The 24,507-nt window shown below is 46.9% G+C and overlaps 3 protein-coding genes across 3 annotated transcripts; all 3 read left to right on the top strand.

The window, feature by feature from the left end:
• Positions 1 to 3,843: 3,843 nt before the first annotated feature.
• gjb9b (gap junction protein beta 9b) lies at positions 3,844 to 5,568 on the top strand (the record flags this gene model as incomplete). Its single annotated transcript, XM_084455594.1, has 2 exons — positions 3,844 to 4,233; positions 5,134 to 5,568. The coding sequence occupies 2 exons, from the start codon at positions 3,844 to 3,846 to the stop codon at positions 5,566 to 5,568; spliced, it is 825 nt and encodes a 274-aa protein (XP_084311720.1).
• A 4,718-nt stretch (positions 5,569 to 10,286) lies between these two features.
• pef1 (penta-EF-hand domain containing 1) lies at positions 10,287 to 15,090 on the top strand. The gene is made up of 5 exons (XM_084455673.1): positions 10,287 to 10,311; positions 10,830 to 11,226; positions 12,125 to 12,280; positions 13,342 to 13,485; positions 13,687 to 15,090. The coding sequence occupies exons 1-5, from the start codon at positions 10,294 to 10,296 to the stop codon at positions 13,923 to 13,925; spliced, it is 954 nt and encodes a 317-aa protein (XP_084311799.1). The 5' UTR covers positions 10,287 to 10,293; the 3' UTR covers positions 13,926 to 15,090.
• An 898-nt stretch (positions 15,091 to 15,988) lies between these two features.
• Positions 15,989 to 17,599, top strand: smim12 (small integral membrane protein 12). The gene is made up of 2 exons (XM_084455133.1): positions 15,989 to 16,025; positions 16,656 to 17,599. Exon 2 carries the CDS (start codon positions 16,684 to 16,686, stop codon positions 16,957 to 16,959), a length of 276 nt encoding a protein of 91 aa, XP_084311259.1. The 5' UTR covers positions 15,989 to 16,025; positions 16,656 to 16,683; the 3' UTR covers positions 16,960 to 17,599.
• Positions 17,600 to 24,507: the final 6,908 nt, after the last annotated feature.

Here is a 24,507-nt window from a genome sequence, read left to right as displayed (position 1 = left end):
TTTAATGCATAATCAAGTTAACAGACAAACTCAAAGAAAATGACTGAAATTGTTTCTCCAGACTCTGACGTGGGGTGGGACTCAGAGGAGGGGGAGTCTGCAGTGGTCCTTGACCTGACGGTCGTGCCCCCGCCGGTTGCAGCCTCTACATCCAGCGCCACGACCTCCAGTGCCTCCACCTCCAGCGCACCGGCCTCCACCTCCAGTGCCATCTCCAGCGCCTCCGTCTCCGTCTCCACCGCCCACGCCTCCACCTCCGGCTGCCAGCGTCCCTGCCTCTAGGGTCCCTGAGGGCTGGGCTTCCTCTCAGACGCTGTGCTGGAGGCTCATGACCCTAGAGGCCCAGAGGGAAATGGCAGAAGGGATTGGGGCAGTTGTGGGGCAGTTGTGCAGCAGTTGGTGGAGGTCACCACACTACACCACCAGAGCCAACAGGACATCTTCACTGCACTTCATTCCCTCACACATGCTGTCACGGACCTCACACTGTCACTCACTACCACACTCACGGACCTCACACAGTCACTCACTACCGCACTCAAGGACCTCACACAGTCACTCACTACCACACTCACGGACCTCACACATTCACTCACAAACGCACTCACACACCTCACACAGTCACCCACCAACAGACAATAAAATGGTAGAAATGTGAACCTTACTTGTTTGTGTCTTCATAGCTGGCGCATGACCTCAGTGTGGGCCCTTTGGCCCCGCTGGTAAACCTCATGACGGGGAGGGGGCTGAGGGCTTGGGTCTTCATTTTGTGGTGGGGTCTTGACTGGTTCTCATTCTTATCAGCTTTGAATATACATCTTGGCAAACATAACAGAATGATGTACAAGGAGGGGACAGATACCTAGTGAAAGTACTATTGGTTGCTAGTAAAAAGACAATAATGAGGGCTTGGTATAAGGTGGAACCCCCAACCAAGGAGCAGTGGTGGGTGTTGTGGAGGAGATTTATGAGATTAATTTATGCATTGAGGATGCAGGAAGGAAAGTTTGAAGGGAGATGGGAAAAATGGATGGATTATAGAAGGAAGTGTGATGATACCACTAATATTAAAATTGTCATATTTGAGTAAGAAAAAAAAGCAGCATGGATGGAAGTACCCATAAGCTGTTATTGTAAGTTTTTATGTTTTATTGTATTGTCGTTGTATGGATGGAAAATGCTAATAAAGATTAAAGTAAATAAGACAAAGAATATGTATCTTGGCTATGCACACACCAACAAGCCAGCCGTCACGCGCAGCGCCTGCCTCCAGTCTAGCCCCTACCCTGCTGTTCGCCAGGATGAATGAGTCATGCGTGGAGCCAGGCCACCGTGCCACTACACTTGTGATGAGCATGTCGGCGTCACATATGATTTGGGTATTTATAGTGTGCACATTTTTGCGATTCACATAGACGTATTCATTCAGTGATGGTGCCCTTATGTGGGTGCAGTCGCCATCGCCGTCAGCTCTTTGGAGTTCTATCTCGGCCAGTAGGCCGAGTAGCGCCGGATTCATTTAGGCTCGCATTACGCACAGGAGGACTGTCATTTATATGCTTACCAAACAGCAAACAGGTCCACATGATCACATACTAATGACAATCTAATTGGTCAATTATTGCCGTTTGATGGAGTGCCTGCATTAGGTGTGTGACATATAGCGCGGAAAGGTTTGGGACAGCGCATAGGTTCAGTTTGGGGAACAAATCCATATCGGACCATGAATGAGCCGGTTAGAGGACACGTCTAATCTTGCATTGCGATATATGTTTGTGCTGAATTGGGCTATTAGCCTACATGATTGTGCGTTCAGAAACTGTCGCTCTTATTCTCTCCATCAAACATTGTAATTCACCGATGCACCACCTGCGTCGCCAGTTCCCCCTGTGTTCAAAAAGGGTGTAGGAAACCGTGTAAATCGGTACGACAACCTGAGAGGTGTCCTACAAAAGCGTGTAGAAAGGCGACTAAATTTTCGGCCTTTCGGCTTGATAGATCGCAATGTGGGGGGGGAAAATGGCGTTCGCCTGAAATCGCGAAAAAGACCGTGTAAAATATGGCGTACCTCAATGATAAATGAGGCCCCTGTTGTGACATCACCACTTGTTTGCGTGGAGCAAACGACCCCTAATTGGTTGGAATTGAAAGTCAACACCAAACAGCGTGCATCCATATCATTACTCTCTGCAACGTGGGAGGAGTCTCAATGCCTTTGTGTTTCCCTCTTCTGGGGAACCACTGCTAGCTCCATGCTACTGACTTGTAAAGGCTTGGCTATTGGGCAGAAACTACCATACATGTGATGGATAACGTATTACCTTGAAACGGCCATATCTCTCAACATGGGAAGGTCACAGAGACACTGGCAGGAGGCTCTCGACCTAACGAATGCAGTCCTGCTCACGCGCATGTGTGCACGCACAGAGCCACAAAATGCATTCATGGGCAGAGGTCTGTGCTCTCCAAGCACCATTTCTAATTTAGCTTTATCTATTTTTATTTTTTTAATATATTTATCATAGATTTGTTGACACACGTGGACAAACTTAGCCACCAAAAGGCAAGGCCTGAAACAACAAATGAAGAAAAGAGTCTGTTCTATTCATTGGTCTTCCCCAACACAGTGATATGTGGGATTGAATTGAAATGTACTGCATTTGGTGGACCTTGACTTGAAATGGACAGAGGAGTTGGACAATGCTGTTATTCTGTGAAACAGCTTGTTTTTATTTGTCCCGCCTGCGCTATACAGCCTGTTTACCAGATTGGAAGTTGGAACCCTTCACACTGAGCGAGGAGTGGCAGGCTGGGACATGTGGAACATGCCCCCCTTGTGTAGTATAACAAACCCTGGTTTACTCTGAAATAAAAGATGCATTATAAGAATGAGTTAATCCTTCCCCACGTTCTCCTCAAAGCCAAAGTGTGGGACTGGACCTACATCACACACTAACACACCCTCCCACATTCTGTTTTTCACACCCACACACCCACACACACACACTGTAACCTCCCGAGTCGGGATAACCAGGTGAAGCACAACAAACAATGTCCGGGCAGTGAGTGTGTCACAACACACACACACACTAACAAACCCTCCCACATTCTATTTTTCACACACACACACACACACACACACACACACACACACACACACACACACACACACACACACACACACACACACACACAACACACACACACACACACACACCCGGGCCTGTCACACCAGTCCCCATCACCCTTGTGAAAACAATTGAATCCACATGCGAAGTTCCCCTCCTATTGTTAGAGCTCGATTTGTATGCACGCCTCAAACGGAACTCTCCCTGCCCCTTGTTTGAAGAACCCAGAAATGCGATTGACATCAGGGATTATGGAGATGACAATACTGTAGCTTGGCTGTTCAGGCTCACTACTCAAACATCGCTGTAGTACAGTCTATTGTTTGTTTTTGTTTTTATTGAATGGGGAGTCCCTGATGATGACCAACGCAGTGATGTGTAATAAGTCAAGCTGGGTAAGTGTTAAAGTAGGGATGGAGGATCGTAGCTATGGGACCTGTATGAATTATACTCCAGAAAATACACACCCTTCTTCCTTTCCTTAAGATCTTGCATTATGGTTGGAGAGGCGAGAATCTTTTAGTCTAGTCGTTTCAGATCAAAGGAAAGGGGGACAGAATGATGACTTTAAACATGGTGTTGAATTAAGCAGTTCTCTCTCTCCTTTTCAGTGGCTGAGACTCACTCTCCCATCCCTCCCAAAGCCCCACCCCTTGTCTAGTGAAGCCACGCCCCCTACCCCTCCTCCTCTTGGTTGGCCACACCCCTCGCCGCCATGAACTGGTCGGCGCTGGAGGCGCTCCTCAGTGGGGTGAACAAGTACTCCACCGTCTTCGGCCGCATCTGGCTCTCCATGGTGTTCGTCTTCCGCGTCATGGTGTTCGTGGTGGCCGCCCAGCGCGTGTGGGGCGACGAGAGCAAGGACTTTGTCTGCAACACGGCCCAGCCCGGCTGCAGCAACGTCTGCTACGACCACATCTTCCCCATCTCCCACATCCGCCTGTGGGCCCTGCAGCTGATCTTCGTCACCTGCCCCTCTCTCATGGTGGTGGGGCATGTGAAGTACCGTGAGAAGAAGGACCAGCAGTATACGACCTCACACCAGGGCTCGCACCTCTACGCCAACCCGGGCAAGAAGCGCGGCGGACTGTGGTGGACCTACCTGGTGAGCCGCTAAGAGTCCTTTTATTAGTCACATGTAATATATGGTGTACAGTCACAGTGAAATGTTGCTGCCGGATTTAAGATTAATTAGTATTAAGTTTAATACTTAATTTACAAATTACAAATGTACAAATTACAAATTTACAAAAAAATTTTTTTTACAAATTCATGAATTTACACAAATTAAATTGCACTGGATTAAATCCTGCAAATCGTTAGTTCCAAACCAAAATACAAGGATTGGCAATCCGATCAGATCAGGTAATCAAATCCCAGTTTTAATCTGAATCAGATCTTCAAAATGCATAGTTTAAAACTTTATCATTAGGATTGAGATCATTTTGATCCAAACAATCAAGATTCCCTTGATCTCCACAGAAGGGTGGATTTAGAGTGGATTACCCAACAAAATAAAGTATAAAAATCACTTCAATCTACATTTAATTTTGGTAATTTTTAACTAAGGTGATTGAGTTTGTAAATTAAAATAATACATTGTTTGTAGGCTCAATGTTTGTGAGTTTTTTTCTGTTACATTTACAGTGGACTCTGCCTTACTCTCAGATCAGTGCATACAACCAACTATGTTTCTCATCTCAAAATTATATCTACAAATATATATCATAAATTTTCTACCTCAAGTTAAAAGGCTATATACTACCCTACCTGGCAATGAAAGGAACAGCTCACCCCTACAGTACCTCCAGGCCATGGTCAAGCCTGACACCCCCTACGACCACTATGCTCTGTTATCCTGTCTGATATTGTCCCCATCAGTGTTATGCACCATTCAACCAAAGCAAATTCCTAGTATGTGTAAAACTACCATGACTAATAAAACTGATTGTGATTCATAGCTTGTCCAGCTTGTCCTAATCATTCTCCATCATGATCTCCTAAGGTGAGCCTTGTGTTCAAGGCAGGCTTCGATGCTGGCTTCCTCTACATCCTCTACTACGTCTACGAGGGCTACGACATGCCCCGCCTCTCCAAGTGCTCGCTGGAGCCCTGCCCCAACACGGTGGACTGCTACATCTCCCGCCCCACCGAGAAGAAAATCTTCACCTACTTCATGGTGGTGTCCTCAGCCGTCTGCATCTTCATGTGCTTCTGCGAGATGATCTACCTGATCTGCAAGCGCATTCAGAAGCTTGCGAGGAAGAGGAAGGAGGCGGTGAGGAGGATGATGGCGGAGCGGCACGAGATGGCGCCCTTAACCCGGACGAGGCCAGAGTTCAGGTCCAAGTCATCGGTAAGGGAGGACCCCACCAACACGGCGTCCATTCAGAACCTCTGTAACGTCGAGGCTGAGGAGCCGCCAGCGGAGAGGAAATAGGGTCTGTCCCAATTCAAGGGTTGCATCCTACCTAGGCCGGATTTGAAGGCTGCTACATCACAGCGGGGCGACAAGTGCTGTCCCAATTCATTCAGCCTACGAAGAGTCCTCCGAATGCAGCCCACAAATGCGGCCTACTTTTGACGAATTTGAAGGATACAACTGATGGATCCTTCGCAGCCTGCCTTCGCGGCCTATCTCCCAGAATGCGTTTCGGTCCAGATGAATTCCTGTACCAGCCGCCATTGCTCGGATTTTAAAACGTTTTTAAACCGCTTTGATGTTAATGTTATTACATTTTAATAAAATGTCATGCCTGATAGTACCACCATAGAATCCCAATATGTGGAAACTTTATCCAAATTACGCCTGTATCTACGAGTTTAGATAGACGATTTAGATAAGGCATTTTCTGTGGTGTTTCCATAACAACAGGACAGGTCGCGCTAAGTTACTTCAGGACAGGTCGCACTACCGGCACGCAGTGCGCTTGGCACGCGCTTGGGGCTGCCTAGGCAACAAAATAACAAGTTGGGAATCCTCCGTAGGCTAGACCGTCCCATTTCACAAAACGTTTACATCCGGCCTACCTGGCCTGAAGGACGCGACCTACGTAGACCGCGTAGGCTGCGACCTAGGTAGGATGCAACCCTTGAATTGGGACAGACCCATTGTGTGTGAGTCATGTGACACGGGGGAAGTCGCAGACTGAGTGGTGCTAAGAGACTTTGTTGCGGTGGACTTTTTGTTCAACTGATTCAGCATCTTTGAGACACACTGCACGTCATTATAAATTATCCACAAACAAGATTGCCTTTCAGAGTACTGGCCAGTTACTTGGAACTGAAAACTTTTTTGAAGAAGATAACGACTGAGAATGAATGACATGAGAGTAAACATAAAGTGAGATAGAATGTGTGTGTGTGTGTGTGTGTGTGTGTGTGTGTGTGTGTGTGTGTGTGTGTGTGTGTGTGTGTGTGTGTGTACGCACATATTGCACTTGCCTGAAATAGTTACAGGTGTACAGTTGGTAAAAATGTTTAAGGACTAAGTGTATAATATTAATCTCTTACCCCATACTGTGTATGCTTTTGGAAATATCTGGGACATTAACAGTTTAATCTGAAATGTGTATACCGTACATGCACTGCTCTCTAATGAAGAAACATGATAAAGCAGAATATGGTGTCCAATTAAAAGGAGACATTATAGTAGAAATGCAATGCTTACATCTTCCTCATAGTCTGAGATCTCCATTATTTGAAATGAGGCAGTGATGTCCATCAAAACAGTGGATTTGGACTTTAAACTGCCCATCATTATTGTATTCATATTATTGAGTTTTATAAACATTTTATAATTCAAAAACATACAGTATATGTCTTCTGCTAATCATATAGTCAATATCACAGTGATTTGGTGGAAAAGGTGTCGGCACTTAATAGTTGCCTGTTATCAAAAAACTAAATCAATGTAAACTCCTGCTAAAATCACAAGACAGACATGCACACCACACAGACAAACCAGACAGACCATCCACACAGAGATAGATAGATAGATAGATAGATAGATAGATAGATAGATAGATAGATAGATAGATAGATAGATAGATAGATAGATAGATAGATAGATAGATAGATAAATTCATTCCCACTGCCATAAAGATTTTAAACAAACAATGAGGAAGAACTCTTACACACACACTATGCCACTTTGCACATAGTAATATTATGCTTGTTTTTTTTATGATTCCCTGTGCTGGTTTTAGCAATGTACTGTATGTTGTTGTGTTGTTAACTTGTGTTGATTGTTAAGCCTGAAGCCTGTGAATAGAGGCAGCCTGTGAATAACAGCCTAACAAAGGCGAGTATCACAGCATGAATCACCCAGCAAAGTAAACCTGAGTCATGTAGGCATACTTCACAGACCACTCCCACTAAGGCTGATTGAGAAAAAACACGAGCTGTTCACAAGACGGCAGCACGTCACATATTCCAATGCCAGAACAAAAGCCTAGAGGCCACATGCTAACATCACCATCCTGTAGCCTAGGATACAGTCAATGTTATCATGATCGCCAAAACAAATTCTTGTTACTAGGAAGCCTAAAACAAGCGACACCATCCCTCCATGATGCATCAACATGTACAGCTGTTGGATGTGTAGGACCCATTACTAATAATATTATTTTCACTAACTGGTACCACCTAAGGTGACCAAACGATTCTAGTATTGTTTATCTTCCTATAGTTTATATTGTGTTATGATATGATACTATACGATATAACTTTATTGTCAGCAATGCTGAAATTGGTCTTGCGACACAGCTCACATATGCAACACATTACATAGTACACACATTTGACAAACGAAAAAAAAAAAGTACTACATTCATACACACATACATACGTGCATACATGCATAGTACAATACAATGCATAGTACAATACATAGTACAATACAAGTATTGTTTTGTTTTTGTATTGTATTTATATTGTTTTGTATTTTTATTGTTTTGTATTTGTCTCAGTGTTGTTGATCTATGTGAAATGGGATGTCTGTGTGTTTATATTATGTTGTGTATTTACAGTACGTAATTATGTGTTTTCATGTTGTCTGTGTATTTGAACATTGCATTGTCACGATGAAATAATATAGACACAGGAAGAATAGCTGCTGCTTTGCAAAAGCTAATGGGGATGTAAATAAAACAAACAAACAAACAGAGGGAGGAGAGACAGGAGAAAGAGAGACAGGCGAGGAGAGATGGAGAGGGGAGACAGAGGGAGGAGGGACAGGGGGAGGAGACATGGAGAGGGGAGACAGGGGGAAAAGACACATAAGGAGGAGAGACACGTGGAGGAGCTCGGAGAACACGGAGGTGGCCCATGATGCTCTGGCCAAGCTGCTGATCGTCGCCAGCCTCAGTGCCCACAGCAACTTCCCTGCTCAGCTCTCTGATTATGACATGGGTGGTGTGACCGGCGCACGGCGGCTTGTCATCACGGACCTGGGTGACGAGCTTGTCATGTCACGTATGAAGAGACAAGCTTGTCATGTCACGTATGAAGAGACGAGCTTGTCATGCCACGTATGAAGAGACGCATGGAGGGAACGCCCCACCTCCAAAAGCACATTACAGACACAATGGGAAGACGTGGGATAAAAAAATAAAAAAACTAAATGCAGCCACCACCCAGTCACAGGAGAACATGAAACAGGAGGGCCGAGGGAAGAGGCAGAACCGTCAGCAGCTGGAGTTTCCCGTGCAGCAGGCCTGCGTGCCAGAGATACAAACATGTCGTTTTGTGACATTTGGGACACGTTGTGAGGCATGTGAGCACTGAGATGGCAGTTTGCGCCGCAGCCATGTGATTTCAGTTCAGCAGCAGTCATTGTCTTTTACCCGGTCACATTCACCACAGCTCACTGCAGTTATGCTGCGTTCCATATAGGATTTTGAGCCCGTAAGTTACGACTTCAAGTCACGACTCACGACTTCATAGCGTTCCAGGCAAACTGTCTGAATGCGTGGCATTCTGGATAAATGTAAACAAGCTGATATGGTAAAAGCTTGAGATTTGGCACATTGTCAGAGCTGGCAAGCTAAACATTGTATGCCTAATTTCGCTATGCTAAGAAATCGTACGTCACATTTTATTTATTGACATCATCGACTTTTCGCCGTTTGCATGGTCACGTTCAGGTTTACCTTAATGTTAGCTAGCTAGCTCTAGCTATCTCATACATATTTGGGCATCATTACATACACATAGCAGATTGTAGTGCATAATCGTTTGTATTATTTTGATTACAACGTACAAATTTACTTTACGTTGCCCTAAAGTTATCTTTGTCGCCATACCCATGGGGGCTGCCATCTTGCTTAGAGGGCTGTGTGATGTCAGAGAGCGCAACTTGGAGTACATCGATCTGGTATGAGTTCACAGGTGGGAAGTTACGGGTTTGACTGCCATTCCAGTGCATTTTCACGTGTAGAAGGTCGGAAAAACATTACACTACAAATACATGAGAGTTCTTCAATAGCGTTATCATCATTGCTATGGGTTACCAGTGACACCTGTAGGATATGCTATTTTATGTGTGATAATTGATAATTGATTGAATGGTTGCAATCTTTTTTTCTTTTCTTTTCTTTTTTTTACTTTTTCTGTTACATTTACAGTGGCATTTCATCTCAGAAAAATACATTCAACCAAATAATAATAATTTATCCACGAATTAATTTGGTTTCATCTATCTGATCATCTCTACACAGTTTCCATAGGTCTCATAAACTGATGCAACCTGCCTTCCAGATGAAACATGTGGGCTATATTTAAATGAAGACAATCTTAGTCGCCTGTTTTTGGCACAAATCCACATAAAAAAACAGTTAATTTCATTGACAGTTATGTTTTATGTGGGTATAGGTTGTGGGTATAGGTGGTGCAGCTTTATCTGAGGCTGATGAATTAATTCTTATCCAGACTAGACCAATACATCCATGGTTGAGTCACTGCTGGAGTTGCACTGCTGGACGTGATGACTCATTAATTCCATCGTCATCGTTCGTTCCACACTGTCGTCCAATCAGAGACGGCGGGTGAAGGAGTGGTTTTGACGGACAGGGCAATGCACCAATCACACTGTGAGAAGCAGCAAGAATTTCAGTATGACTTGTAGCCTTCAGATGCTCCGGAGTTGGTTGAGAAACATTTCGCCATGAGTGTCTACGGCCAGGTAAATACAGCACTTCCGGGTTTAATAAAACGACTATCTGTAAAGATAATTGTTATGATCTCTAGCTTATCAATGCATTGTGTTTTCAGTCTAGCAAAGTGAATGCTCAAGTCATCATCAAAACCAAAAAAGTTATGCTAGCTTAGCTAACGTTAGTAGTGCTAGCTAGAGCGGCCAGCATACTGTAACGTTAGCTAGCTAGCAAGCGTAGTGCTAATAGCTAGCAAAATAGTATATTATTATGTATAACTCATCAAATAAATGTATAAATTGGCTAGCTACGATGACCTGGAAACTGGACTAATGTGTTTTATGTCTGATGTTTTATGTTAGGCTAGATAGATAACTACTGAGCTCAGTTTCAGCCTGGCCGTTCCATATGGCCGCATTGTCAAGGAGTGGACTGCTACACAAACATGACAGCCCACTCGCGTTAGCTAGCTTCCTATGTGGCTAGCAGATTAATCTCGTGGAAGTATCGTGGGAAAAACTCAATAGACTCCCCTTCTGCTTCACAGGGTTATCATGGAGGACCAGGAGGGTCCCGCCAGCATCCGCCTCCGAGTGCTCCGTACGGGGGTGGCGTCCCCCCAGGAGGCCCCTCCGCCCCCCACGGTGGAGGCGGTCCCTACGGAGCGTCCGCTCCCCCGGGGCAGTACGGGGGCTCGGCCCCGTCAGGTTACGCCCCTTACGGGGGCGGGGGTGCGCCCGTGCCGCCGGGGGGCCAGTACGGCGGAGGGGCGGCGCCGGGGGGCCCATACGGGGGGTACGGAGCAGGGGGGCAGTACGGGCCGGGGCACGGGGGAGCTCCAGGGGCGCCCTACGGAGGGGGGCAGGCACCTGGAGGGCCCTACGGCGGCGGCGGCTATGGGGGTCAACACCAGGGGGGGGCGTACGGCCAGCAGGCTCCTGCAGGTAAATGGTGTGGGTGGATTGAGACAGCGTGAGGCTGTGTGTGTGCGCGTGAGCCGCACTTGAGCACTATGACATGTCTCCCCTTCTTCAGACTACTGTGGTCTGGTTGAGCTGCCCCGAGGACTTGTCATAGGCCTATACGTCATACCTCTTCTATTTTACTGCCATTCTCTCTCTCCCTTTTCCTCCACGTCCTCCCTTACCCTCCCTCTCCTTCTCTCTATCTTTTAGCACTCCACCTGTTTCCTGCCTACCCCACCCCTTTCGCTTTTTCTCGCCCCCCCTCTCTTTCTCTCTCCCCCCCCCCTCTCTCTCTCTCCCCCCCACCCCTCTCTCTCTCTCTCTCTCTCTTTCCCCCCCCCTCTCTCTCTTTCTCTCTCTCCCCTCCCCCCCCCCCCTCTCTCTCTCTCTCTCTCTCAGTCATTCAGTCAGTGGATGATGGATAGGGAGAGTGACTCATCTGGTCTGGGCTGAGGCAGTCATGTAGAGAACAGGATTCAGTTTGTGCCCCTCAGCCGGATTAATCTGCTGGAGTGATGACTGGCGTAATACTGAGTGAGTCAGAGGTAGGAGAGAGAGAGAGAGTGTGTGTGTGTGTGTGTGTGTGCGCGCGCGCGCGTGTGCGTGCGTGCGTGTGTGGTGAGTTATCACTAACCGCAGGGACCACATCCATCTGGGCTCCGCCTCAAACCACCTCTCTCGCTCTTTCTCTCCCTCTGTCTGCTCGTCTAACAGTCCCTCTGTCTCTCCTCTCCTCCTTTAACTGTCACCCGTCAGCTGATGTGGGGTGTCACACTGCTGATGTACTGGTGTGTGACACAGTTGGCTGTCAGTGAATGGTCTCCTCTCCTCCTCTCTCCTGTCCTCCGCCCCCCCTGTCCCCATCCTCCCTCCCCAGGTAACGTTCCCCCGGGGGTGAACCCAGAGGCCTACCAGTGGTTCCAGACGGTGGACACAGACCGCAGCGGCGGCATCAACCTGAAGGAGCTGAAGCAGGCCCTGGTCAACTCCAACTGGTCGGCCTTCAACGACGAGACCTGCCTCATGATGATCAGTGAGTGAGAGGGAGGGGGGAGGGGGGTGGGAGGGGTCAGGCGGGAGAGCAAGCGAGGGTTTAAAGTTGACTGGTTGACTGTTCGGTCGATGGGTTGCTGGTCGACTGAGATTTGTTTTGGTCGAGCAAATCAAAATCAATCTTTAATCCTCCACACAGCATGAGACCGCTGGCGCCACAGCTGGGTTCGCTTATCTGTCGCATAATCCTGTCAGGTTGCTGTGTCCTTCACTCTTAACATAGCTGGGTCTACATGTTCTTGAACTCAGTCATTCGAAGTCATAAGACTGTTGTTACTCATGTGTGTCATTCACTTAAGAAAGTTATGAAGCATGAGACAAGCGCAGTGTGCATATGAGTTGTATTTACTAAAACAAACTAGGCATGTCATATAGTAAAAAGCACCGTTCGACTAATCGGGAAAAACGGACAACTGCTGGTCGACCAAAAATTATATTAGTCTGTCGACAGCCCTAGTTTAAAGAGTAGAATGAAATTAAGCCTGATGCAGTACACGCATACTAGAAGTGGCCTCGGTATGCAGGTACACAAAGCTGCCATTTTGGTGTACTTGTCTTGCACCTTGCGTACGGTATAAATCAGGCGGAAAAAACGAGCGAGGCGCAGATGAGAATGTTGAAGAGGCAAGAGAGGTGCAGTCTGAGGGGACGACTCCAACAGAAGCTTCACAACCTCTGGAAAGTCAATCCGAATACAGATGGCCATTGATGAGACACGTCTGTGACAAACCTGCCTTACGAGAAGTGCGTGTGTTGTCAGCGCGAGCGTTGTGTTTCTCACATTCCTCCATGGAACTGCGTTTGCCTGGCCGTGAGTGATTAGGACTGCAAAATGGGATTTGTGTGGCCTTTTCCAAAATGACTGCATATTCGAAAATGTGTTACCTCATATCCTTGGTGATAATATTTAAATCTCTTATTTTTGAAACTAGCATCCTACTTGAGTTTCTTTAGCCTCATGCTAGAGAAACTATTCCTGTCTCACACCAGGTTTACTGACTGACTGTGTGACTAAACCCCTCTCTCCCTGTTTGACCGTAGACATGTTTGACAAGAGCAGGTGTGGTCGTATGGACCTGTTTGGGTTCTCGGCCCTGTGGGCGTTCATGCAGCAGTGGAGGGCTCTGTTCCAGCAGTACGACCGAGACCGCTCTGGCTGCATCAGCGCCACCGAGCTGCGCCAAGGTGTGTGTCCGTATTTGTGTGTCTGTGTATGTATATGTGTGTGGGCATTTGCACGTGGTTGCATGCGGTTGCGTGCGTGTGAGAGAGAGAGAGAGAGAGAGAGAGAGAGTGACAGAATAGCATCTTAAACACACGAGCATCTTAACAAAAACGATGTGTCATCACGCGGTCCGTTGAACGTCCCTCTGCTCTCCTCCCCAGCCCTCTCCCAGATGGGCTACAACCTGAGCCCCCAGTTCGCCGAGTCCCTGGCGGCTCGCTTCTCGGCGCCGGGCAGGGGCAGGCGCCCCGGCTCCATGCAGCTGGACGGCTTCATCCAGGTGTGCACCCAGCTCCAGAGCATGACCGACGCCTTCCGCCAGAAAGACTCGGCTATGACGGGGAACGTGCGCATGAACTACGAGGACTTCCTCACCTGCGCCATCAACAGGCTCATGTGAGCCCCCCCTCCCCAGTATCGACAATGCCTACCCAGCTATATGTGCGTGCTACGTCCAACCCAGGCACACAGGGGACATGGGAAATGTAGTTCCTAAAACTAGGCCCTTCAGCATCCCCGGCCGCAGACTCCATTTTAGCCCCGGCACATTGGGTTCATATATTTATTTTATACATGTGAGTCTATGGGGGCTAAAATATGGGACACCCAACAAAGTGTCTGGGGGTGCTGAAGGAAGGTTTTAGGAACCACTGTCCAGGGACCTGACCTGGACCCAGGACTATAGGGACTGAGACCCGGTGAAGACTTGGAACAGTGGAGGATGGAGAGGGAAAAGGAGAGAGAGACGAAGCCATGTTGAAAAGAGGAAGCTTCCCTCCCTCCTCCTTGGTAACAGAGAAGACTGGAGTTTATAGGCTTTGCTATGTTGATGAAAAAGAGAGCAATACGTATACAGTACATGTATATTAAGAGCAATACGTGCCCACTGCCTTAACCCAAATAGCTGCGATGGCTTGGTAGTAGCGCATGGTGGACCTTATTGTGCCAATGAAACCTGTATGTGTGCTACATCACATGCATCGTGTAGGGGTAACTCCCATTGTCTTGTACCGCATACTCCGTAGAAGGACATCACATTCCCCTGAGATGCCAAAGCAAGTAGCGATGTTTCTAACACCGACCTGACTCCGCGCTCCACGCCATGTTCTTTGTAACGTGCGGCGTTGTCACCCCCCTCGCCACTTAGAACAACTATCTGCTGAAAGACTGCCCCACCTATCTTAACACACTGCTTCTTTGTCTTCCATTTTTGAGAGATTTAGTTGCTGTGTCATGTTGGTAGCACATTATATTCCAGTGATGTTGGCATTAACAGTTGTTTACAACCAGTATCGAGACCAAGGAGTAATTCATTGAACCACTTGAGATGAAGCTGTATCAATGTTTTTTTAAATTTTTTATGAGACCTAAGAGCCAAACTAGCAGTCTCAGGGTTATGATTGATGGTACAGTGTATTATAAGTATAATCATCACCTGCAGGGGTGAGAACAATGATATTGTTTAATTCAGGGCCAGCTACTTGTATGCTGTACAGTATCTATGCAGACGCCATGTGTATCTTGCAATTGATAGTAATGATAACTAATAAAGTTTTTGTAGATTATTCTGTCTGTCAAATCGAATCAATGAAACCAGAGAGAGATTGAATAGTTACACTAAAGGCAGGAACTTCATTGAGGCCATTGCATGAGTTCACACTGCTTTACTGCAGACAATCAAGCCAAAAGTATGTGCGGAGTGGGGCAGCTAAACTAGTGTGTTGTTGTTGTTTTATGCAAAAACACGGAATATAGGTATACAGTACATAAATGTATGTGTACAGACCAATCATAAAAACACCAGGGGGACACAGACATAACATTAAATTAAAAAAAAACACAATGAAACACTTTGTTATATATAACTTATTATTATAAATATTCAATGTTTTAAAGGCTTTACTATTATTTTAATATGTTTGTGCTCATGCACTCTTCACATTCCTTGACAAACAAGAATGTAAAGTCAGTAAATCAAATCAAAAAAAAAAATCTTATAATCAACACGTAATAATACTAATAATAATGACATTTGTAATATTCTACTTTTTTTTTCTTCAATATTATGAAAAATCATAATAAAGATTGTCAGTCACATATCTGCATATTTTGCCATAACACTTTCACATAAGGACAATGCCCAGAAAAGAACCGTTTCAGAGAATCACAGAAGGAGCAGTTGATATCTTTCCTCGGCTTTTATAGATAATGGTTAGCTGTGTAATAGGCTCGTGTTGATTTTGTTAGTAATCAAATGTTTATAGGGTCATCCACATTTTTTCCAACAAATATTTTCCGCCAGTTCCTCCAGTCCAATGTGGCATGTGATTATTCAATAGAACCCGTGGGTGTCGCTCAAACTCAAAGAAAGCGTTGAGCGAATGGAAACGCAGGGATTGGCGTCTAGTTCAACCAATGACATGTCGTCAGAGGCTGGACACGTAATCTACACGGAAGTTACGTCGCACCGACTGCGTCTCGTCATTGCACATTTTTAAAGGTGAGTGAGCTGACTGGAGAAATAGCGTCTAGTTAACGGTTAACCAATGACATTATGTAGCAAATAATGGTCATAACATTTGAATACTTTGCTACTTTGGCGAAGAAAATAAATGTAATTGAATTCCTAGGAAATTATCCTGCTTGTTTTGCCAAGAAGCATGCTAGTGTGGCTAAGCTAACACTAGCTAGTTAGCTACTCAGTTGACTTCGTCTTACCTGTTAGATAAGTCTAGCTAACTTGTTAGGTAATCTGTATATCTTGCTGGCTCACCTAATAGGTAACATTTTGTGACTAGGTTTTGTTTTTAACCCATACAATAGAACATTGAAAGATAAGTACATGATAGCAGAGTATTAGTCATGTAACTTAGTCAAAGCATGTTAGCTAGGCTACCGTAGCTAGCGTACTGCTAAATGCCCTCTGTCAAGTTGGAATTGTTAGCTAGCTAGCTACTCAGGTGTTCCATAAAAACCAGTGTACCATGTCTCAATAAGTTAGCCAGTGTTATACCTTGGTCAAGCTGCCCACACAAAACTCATTTTAATCATCCGTGTATTACAGTATTATTATTACTAAAGCATTACATACTATTGGTCAGTGTTAATGAACTGTATCTGTTTCTACCAGCGGTAGAGGGTCAGAGAGAGCAGCAGTCATGTGGCCGGCATGGATCGCCATGCGGGCCTACGCCCCCTACATCACCTTCCCCGTGGCCTTCGTGGTGGGGGCGGTGGGCTACCACCTGGAGTGGTTCATCAGGGGGACGCCCGTCCCCAAGCCCGGGGAGGAGAAGAGCATCCTGGAGCTCCGCGAGGAGCGGAAGCTGGAGGAGCAGGTGGGCCGTGACGGCACCCAGGTCCTGAGCCTGAAGGAGAAGCTGGAGTTCACCCCCAGGGCGGCGCTGGAGAGGAACCGGCCCGAGAAGAGCTAGCCGAGCGCGGGGAGAGAGGGACCCGTGTTCGCCGCCTCCCCTTGACCATGCATGTGTCCGCAGGGGTTAGGGATCGAGAGGCTGGCAAACAAAAAGTGGTTTGAATTGAGTCATCCAGACCATCAAACTCATTAGCCTAGTACTGTCACTCCTGTACACCTAAAGAACTGGGATCAGTGGACTGGCATCACTGACGAGGCACCTATAAGACTCTGGATTTTTTGCAGACTGCAGGTTTTCTGGGATTTGGAGGCCATGTCTGCTTGGCTTGAACATAGCCTCCATAAGATTGTGAATGTATTTTGTTCCTTCTGTACACATGCACGTATTGTACTAAGTTACTGATCATTTATACAGTCATGCGCACCACCACCACTGGGGTTTGACTGAGATGAAGTCCTTGGGCACTCAAACTTGTGACTGTAGTTTGTGACCATTTTTACTGATCTGCATACTCTCAGATATGCTCATAAAAAAAGAAAAGAACAAAGGACCCTTTTGGTGTGTGTGCGCGTGTGCGTGCGTGTGTGTGTGTGAGAGAGAGAGAGAGAGAGACAAAGAGAATGTGTCTTCATTTAATAGAATAACTTGAATTACAGAGCCTCCAGATAAGAGGAAGCTGGTTTTGAGAAACGAGTGCTGTGGTCGTAGGAAGGGATGAATCAAGCGTCCTGGAAGGCTTTTGAAAGACACTCTCCTTTAATCCTTCCATCTGTTCTCCCACAAATTGGAATGGAGTTCCAGCCAGGGAACTGAATGAGGAACGGAGGGGAAAGGATGACTCACCTTGTCCTTTTACCTCTTGCTGCCTTTTATTTATTTTTTTGCCCGCTGGAATACAATAATAAGAACTTGAGATTGCATGTGCCCGCGAGGAAGTTAAAACTTAGAACTAACTTAACTTTGCTGTCTGTAATATTGGTGTAGCCTATTTACATGATACCAGTATGCTTTCATTTTAGAAAGTCTGTAAGAGCACACTTTTCAACAAGTTTGAGTCGTGGTATGATTGTGGTAGGACTCCGAAATCACTTCCAAGCCTTGCCTGGTACTTTTCTTTTGAAGGGCATGTCCCCCATGTCAAACCCATATGAACATATGTTAAAGAGACATTCTTGCAAGTTTTTAGTGTCTCATTTACTTATTTAATGTCATCACTCGTCTTACATGATACTCAGTGTTCACATGCCTGAAAGGTGGCATGGCCAATTAGATCATTCAACTAGTCCATACTTTGAGAAATCACTCATCTGATACCACATCGTTTGTAAAATCTGTGTAGAATCATTATGATCAACCTTGATTTAATCGGGCAAGTCAATTAAGAACAATTTCTTATTTACAATAGCAGCCTGATAGGAGGCAAAAGGCTTAAGAGGACGGAGACGGGGAATAAATAAAAAAGAAGAGTAAAACGACCAGAGGAAGATATTAAAATGACCAGAAGACGATATTAAAATGACCAGAGGACGATATTAAAATGACTAGAGGATGATATTAAAACAACCAGAGGACGATATTAAAATGACCAGAGGACGATATTAAAACAGCCAGAGGACGATATTAAAATGACCAGAGGAAGATATTAAAATGACCAGAGGACGATATTAAAACGGCCAGAGGAAGGAAGGACTGAGGCATTAGAGTATTCAAACAATGTAGTGATTCACCTTCATTAATGGTGGTCGAGCCAAAGCCTCATTCAACCAGCTTTTAGAATTCAGGACAGGAAATGAGGACTCTGTTTCCTCTGTCCCAGACAGGAAAAGGATTTACATGGAAAAGAGTGTCTGGAACAATGAGGAATGCCTGTCCGAGTGGGAGAATACACAGTGATTTCTGTCCCTGCGAGTGGGAGAATACACAGAATACACAAGTTGCCCTCAAGTGTGGACACTGATGTAGGTCAGTTTGTTGTTCCACAGCTAGTAACCCCCCCCCCCCTTCCTGGGATTATTAAAGTTGATCTCAGTGGCAGGGATCTGTATCCAACTTTGGGGGGGACATTTACATTGACATTATGAGTTGAGTATTTTTTGAGTTACATTGAGTATTTTTTTGGGGGGGACATCTTCCTAAGTGGCTGTATGGTCATTTGAATGCCACTACCCCAATCTAAATATTGGGGGGGGCATGTCCCCCCTGACCTCCCCAGGATCCCCGCCCCTGGTTGATCTTATCGTTAGGTTGAGGTGGGTGAGGTCTCAATCCTGTTAAAGAGAAAATCATATCAACAGGAAGGAAACGCAAGAACACTGGTACGATTGCAACATCATTTATTTGATTGATCCAATTTGTAGATGGGCCACAGAAGTTGCAAGAATATCAACCTTTCAATAACGTCTAATGAAAACGCTTCTGAAGGGCTTCTAGCAGATTCTCTATCTTGGTCTGGCACAACTTGTAGGCCAGGCCATCTCTTAAGCATCAGTGATGTCATCCCTTGTGGAACTGGTAAGCCAGGCCAGAGAAAACAAAATGGTCACTCTGTGCCCAATTTTGGTCATGGCTCTTGTTTGCTTTGTGATCTCAAGATAGAATGAATGTCAGAATTACAAAGACCATAAACGCATGCATACAAAACATGCAAGGTCCCAGTGTCCCATATAATTAAAATCAAACGAGTAAGATTAGCTCTAAAAATCCACAATGCCCGAATTAGGAAACCTTATGATGAGCAGATCTGTCTGGAAAGCCCATAGGATTCTAACCCTGACACGTTCCCTCCACTCCCCGAGCACTTCCTCTGATTAGCAGGGAAAGAGGGAGCCTCATCTCTCCATAGCCTGAGGAGGAGGCTTTAATGGAAGCTAACCTTTCCCTAATGCCAGAATAGGCTCCGCTAGGCTAACCTGCCAGCTAGTGCAAGGGGGGGCACAGGGGTTATGAGCGCTAGATTGGCTCAGGCCAGTGAATAACTACTGTGCTATCTCGTCATCTATCCCCCCCACCCCTCCCCGTAAAGTCTGCTATCAATGGAACGGTCCGCTCCACCCCACTGACTGCGGTGCTGAATGTTCTGAGCGGTAATGACTTCAAGCTGAGGGGGGGGGGGGGGGGTTTCCACAACGCTGGGTCACTGAGTTAGGGAAAGGTAGGGTGGTGGAATCTGTCTCAGAAAAGCATGTGGTGGAATCTCTCTTAGGAAGGTAATACTGTGTGTCTGTACCAGGGAGGTGTGTGTGTGTGTGTGTGTGTGTGTGTGTGTGTGTGTGTGTGTGTGTGTGTGTGGCAGAGGGAGGGGGGATGGATCTGAATAGCTGGTCATTATTCAATTGTGTACCTGGTTTCAGAAATATGCCATTAAATAAGTGAATGTGGTGAGTCAGTGTGTGTGTGTGTGTGTGTGTTTTCAGGTGTGTGTGTGTGTGTGTGAGGCTGTCCACAGAGCCAAAGGCCCTGCTGATTGGACCCCCCCAGGGAACCGTTCTGGGACAGAACCCTGTCTAACAATGGTCCAGCTCTTCAGCACAGGACGGCCTGTCTGTGGGAACCGAACCGCGTGGTCCCTGGGAACGGGGAGGATTTAGGGACACGCGCCATTGTTCTGCCCGGGATGACAGATAAGTGAGTGTGATGGTGGTTGTTATCGTGCAGCGGCGGTCCGATCCACTTCCTGGCCAGAGGGGCCGGAAACGCCGTCCCCTATCCTCAGGAACAATGGAGCCGTCCGCCTGCTAACGGGATGGCACCATATACACACACACACACACACACCATAAATTAAGATACACAGACACATACTGTACACACCTACACCAAACAAACCCTAACAGAGTTGTTGTACACTACATTACATTAAGGTAATTGTGCAGACACTTTTATCCAAAGCAACTTACAATAATTGCATTTAAGGTAGGTAGTCGGTGTACTACACATCATTAAATATGCCAGTAGAATAGAGAAGAGTAGAATTCAGTAGTAGGCCTGTATATATATATATATATCCACTGTAACTGTCAAAAATGCTACCTGCCCCCTGCCTGACTCCTGACACACAGCAGGGTAGCCCCCCTCCCCTTCTCCTCCAGTCTGCCGGGCTCCAGAGGGCCTTTGATGGGGCGGCCATGACGTTGGGCCAGAGGTGCTCATGGGGGGGGTTGTGTTAACAATGTTACAATGCCCACAGCGTCTCTCCATTGTCAGGGTGAACAATCCCCCCTGCATGGTGACCCCTCCCTAGGGGAAACACAACGCTGGAGCAGGAAGCAGATACGGCGCCCACTTCCTGTCCCCGAGTCTAAATTTAGGATTAACGCTCGAATGGGTTTTATTGTGCTTCACAAAGGCGGAACGTGCCGGAGTGTGGATACGCGTACCTGTAGTGGGGGGGAGCTTTGGCGTGGATGCAGAGAATGTTTTGTGGTGATCTGATGGTGCCTGTGTGTGCGTGTGTCTGTGTGTGTGCGTGCGTGCGTATGTATGTTTGTGTGTGTGTGTGTGTGTGTGTGTGTACGAGTCCCGAAGCAATATTTGCAACTTATGTGGGCACAACAGATCCATACATTGAGCTCACAGAGAAACGAGCCCTTGCATATCATATATTATTATAAAGTCGCCTATGGCCTGCTCTCAGAGCCCCCTGCTGTTATTTTTAGACCCTGTGTGTGAGCGTGCATCTGTGTGCGTGCATGTGTGTATTTGTGTGTGTGTGTCTGTGTACGTGTGTGCATGTGTGTGTGTGTGCGTCAATGTGCGTGCGTGTATGTACAGCGTCTGAATGTGCGTCAGTGTGTGTGCGCGTGCATGTGTGTGCGTCTGTGTGCGTGTGTGTCTGTCTGTGTGTGTGTGTGTTTGTGTGCATGTGTGTCTGTGTGTGTGTATGTGCTATGATGGCTGCCTGGGGAAACGGGCCTTTCATCAGTACAGCTGTCAGGAAACACCAGGACAGAGCAGCAGCTCCCCCTCCTCCTCCCTAGCCTCCTCCCTGGCCTCCTCCCCTCTCCCAGCCTCCTCCCCTCTCTCAGCCTCCTCCCTGGCCCTCTCTCCTCTCTCAGGAGCCTCTGGAGCCCCGGGGACCAGAAGAGGACCAGAAGAGGCCTGGCCCGGTCCAGAGCCAGGCAGCATCCCCAGAAAGAGAGCTGGTCGTGGGGACGATCAGGCTAGAGAGCCCTCTGGGGCTGATGGTTCTCTTGGTGATAGAACTCAGGTACTCTACAGTGTTACGGGGATGCTTTGAACTACAGAAGTACTGTTATGCTTCGGGAAACACCTCCGCCCTGTGTGTGTGTGTGTGTACACGCATGTGTGTGCGTGAATGTCGAAATGTACGGACAGTGTGCGTATCGTACATAAAACGGGACAGGAAACACATCAGCGTTCGTATAGGAACAATGTGAGGATGCAGCAGACCTATAGAAATGGCGTGCGGGTCCCAGCGGCCGCGGGCCGGATCCGTTCCTGGTCCGTTCCAGCTCCATGGTGACCCCCCTGCACCACAGAGAGGGCTGTTCCAGCTCCGCGCTGACCCCCCTGCACCACAGAGAGGGCTGCTCCCTGCCCTCCAGGATCCTCTGTTAACCAGCAGCTAACACAAGCAGACCCACACCAGACAAGACCCCCCCCCCCCCCCTCCCATGCTCTGTCTGTGTGTTCTCTGCCATGTCATTGGGATTGATCTGACTATTCTGAGAATGGGGGATTTGCAGGTAGTTATACGGATCAGGAAAGATGCTTTGCTGTTGTGTCTTTGTTGTCAGACGTCAGGCAGAACGCCACTCTGATGCGTTCCTGGATGTGGGAGATCTTTCTTCCTGGATGTGGGAGGTCTCTCTTCCTGGATGTGGGAGGTCTCTCCGGAGCGTTCTCTGCCTCTGAGGGGAGGGGCTTACTGTGATGTGGAACGGGCTCTCCTGCTACCAGCGCTCTGAGAATGAGGGGGTCGATCTGCCACCGTGGGGAGGAGGGGGGCAGGGGGTCATCACATTACATTACATTACAGTCATTTGGCTGACGTTTTTATCCAAAGCAACTTACAATAATTGCATTTAACGTAGGGAAAGCCAATGTACTACTACTTGCCAGAACTCACAAGTGCATCTCCTTTCTAAAACAAGTGACTAAGAGCATAATCTAGTGCTGAAGGCAAAGTGCAAGAATAGCAATCTAATATATAATAGGTGCTTAAGAGGGAGGATCAGGGTAGTACTTCTTGAAGAGATGAGTTTTGAGCCTGCGACGAAAGATGGGCAGCGATTCGCATACAGCGGTTTACAGTGAACACAGTGAACAAAAATCACAACAAAGGGAAAGTCTACCCGAGACGGGCTGCGTTCACACAGGCAAAGGGTCACGTTCGCACACACACACACACACACACACACACACACACACACACACACACACACACACACACACTGGCACACACACACAGCCCACCCCTCAGTTTTCCGTTGTTCATTTTGGTTGGCAGAGAGGCAGGCATGAGTGCGTCGCCCCTCACAATCTGTTCCCTGACCCCTCGGTTTGGTGTAGCCCACACACACACACACACACACTGTACTCTCACACATGCATGCACACACAGACATGAACACACTACAAACCTGGATTGAGATAACAGGCTGACGGCCCTTCTGAACAGGCAGTGTGCTGGGCAGCCCCGCCAGACTGCTTGGCCCCGGCGCTCTCATAACAATGCCTGCCAACTCATCCCTCAGCACGGGAAAGCCTGTGGCGAGCACCAGCTCATAACAAGAACACACTGCACACAGTAGGTGTAGTAGGGCAAAGAACGTCTTCCTCTTCTTCAAACAAGACAATAAAACAACCATTCTCCTTTTTTTTTGTACATTCTTTCAGTTTTTTCAACGGTTTTGTTGTTTGTAGCTCCCCGCTAGGTCAGGCTGTCCATATTTCATGAGCTCACTGTCTGACGGTCTAAATGCACAAGACAACGCTTCCTGCAGAAGGTTTCTGTCGATCAGCTCTGAGACGGTTCAGTCAATTGCTGGAAATGACTTCCTGTGTTTTCTGAAGAGCACAGCGGCCCTAGCAAAGAGACACACACACATACACTCTCTTTCTCCCTTTGTAACTCTCTCGCACGCTCACACACACACACACACACACACACAGATTATCGAGGGGAAGCCAGGGTTTTATCAATTACGCTACCCCTCACTAAAGTCTATGGGGAACAATCCCCACAGGTCGAGATGAACGGCCAACGCAAAATGCTTTTCCACATCATATCAACTGATGGCGTATTAATAACACCTTCTGTCTCTCTGCTCCCAGAGTGAGGGGAGCTGAAGCCAGGCATTCAATCACGGTTCTTTTCCTGAGTGAGTTTTCCGGTTGGAATGATCCAGAAGGAGCGTCTCCTTTTGCCAAAGTTCTATTAGTCTGTTATTCTTCGGGTGAGTTCCTCCGGAGAAACATGACAGTGATGGTCTCTAGAGAACCGCTCCTTAAACAGCAGCTGAACATAGAGCATGTCAAAACGGGCGCATGTCAAAACGAGTTATTAAACAGGCTCAGTTATAGTTACTCTTAACTAGATTTAGACTACTACAGTATATCTATTAGAGCTTACGGACATTGTAT

Source organism: Borostomias antarcticus, assembly GCF_949987555.1.
Source record: "Borostomias antarcticus genome assembly, chromosome: 21".
Taxonomy (NCBI): Eukaryota; Metazoa; Chordata; class Actinopteri; order Stomiiformes; family Stomiidae; genus Borostomias; species Borostomias antarcticus.
This window is presented reverse-complemented; position numbering and strand designations above follow the sequence as displayed.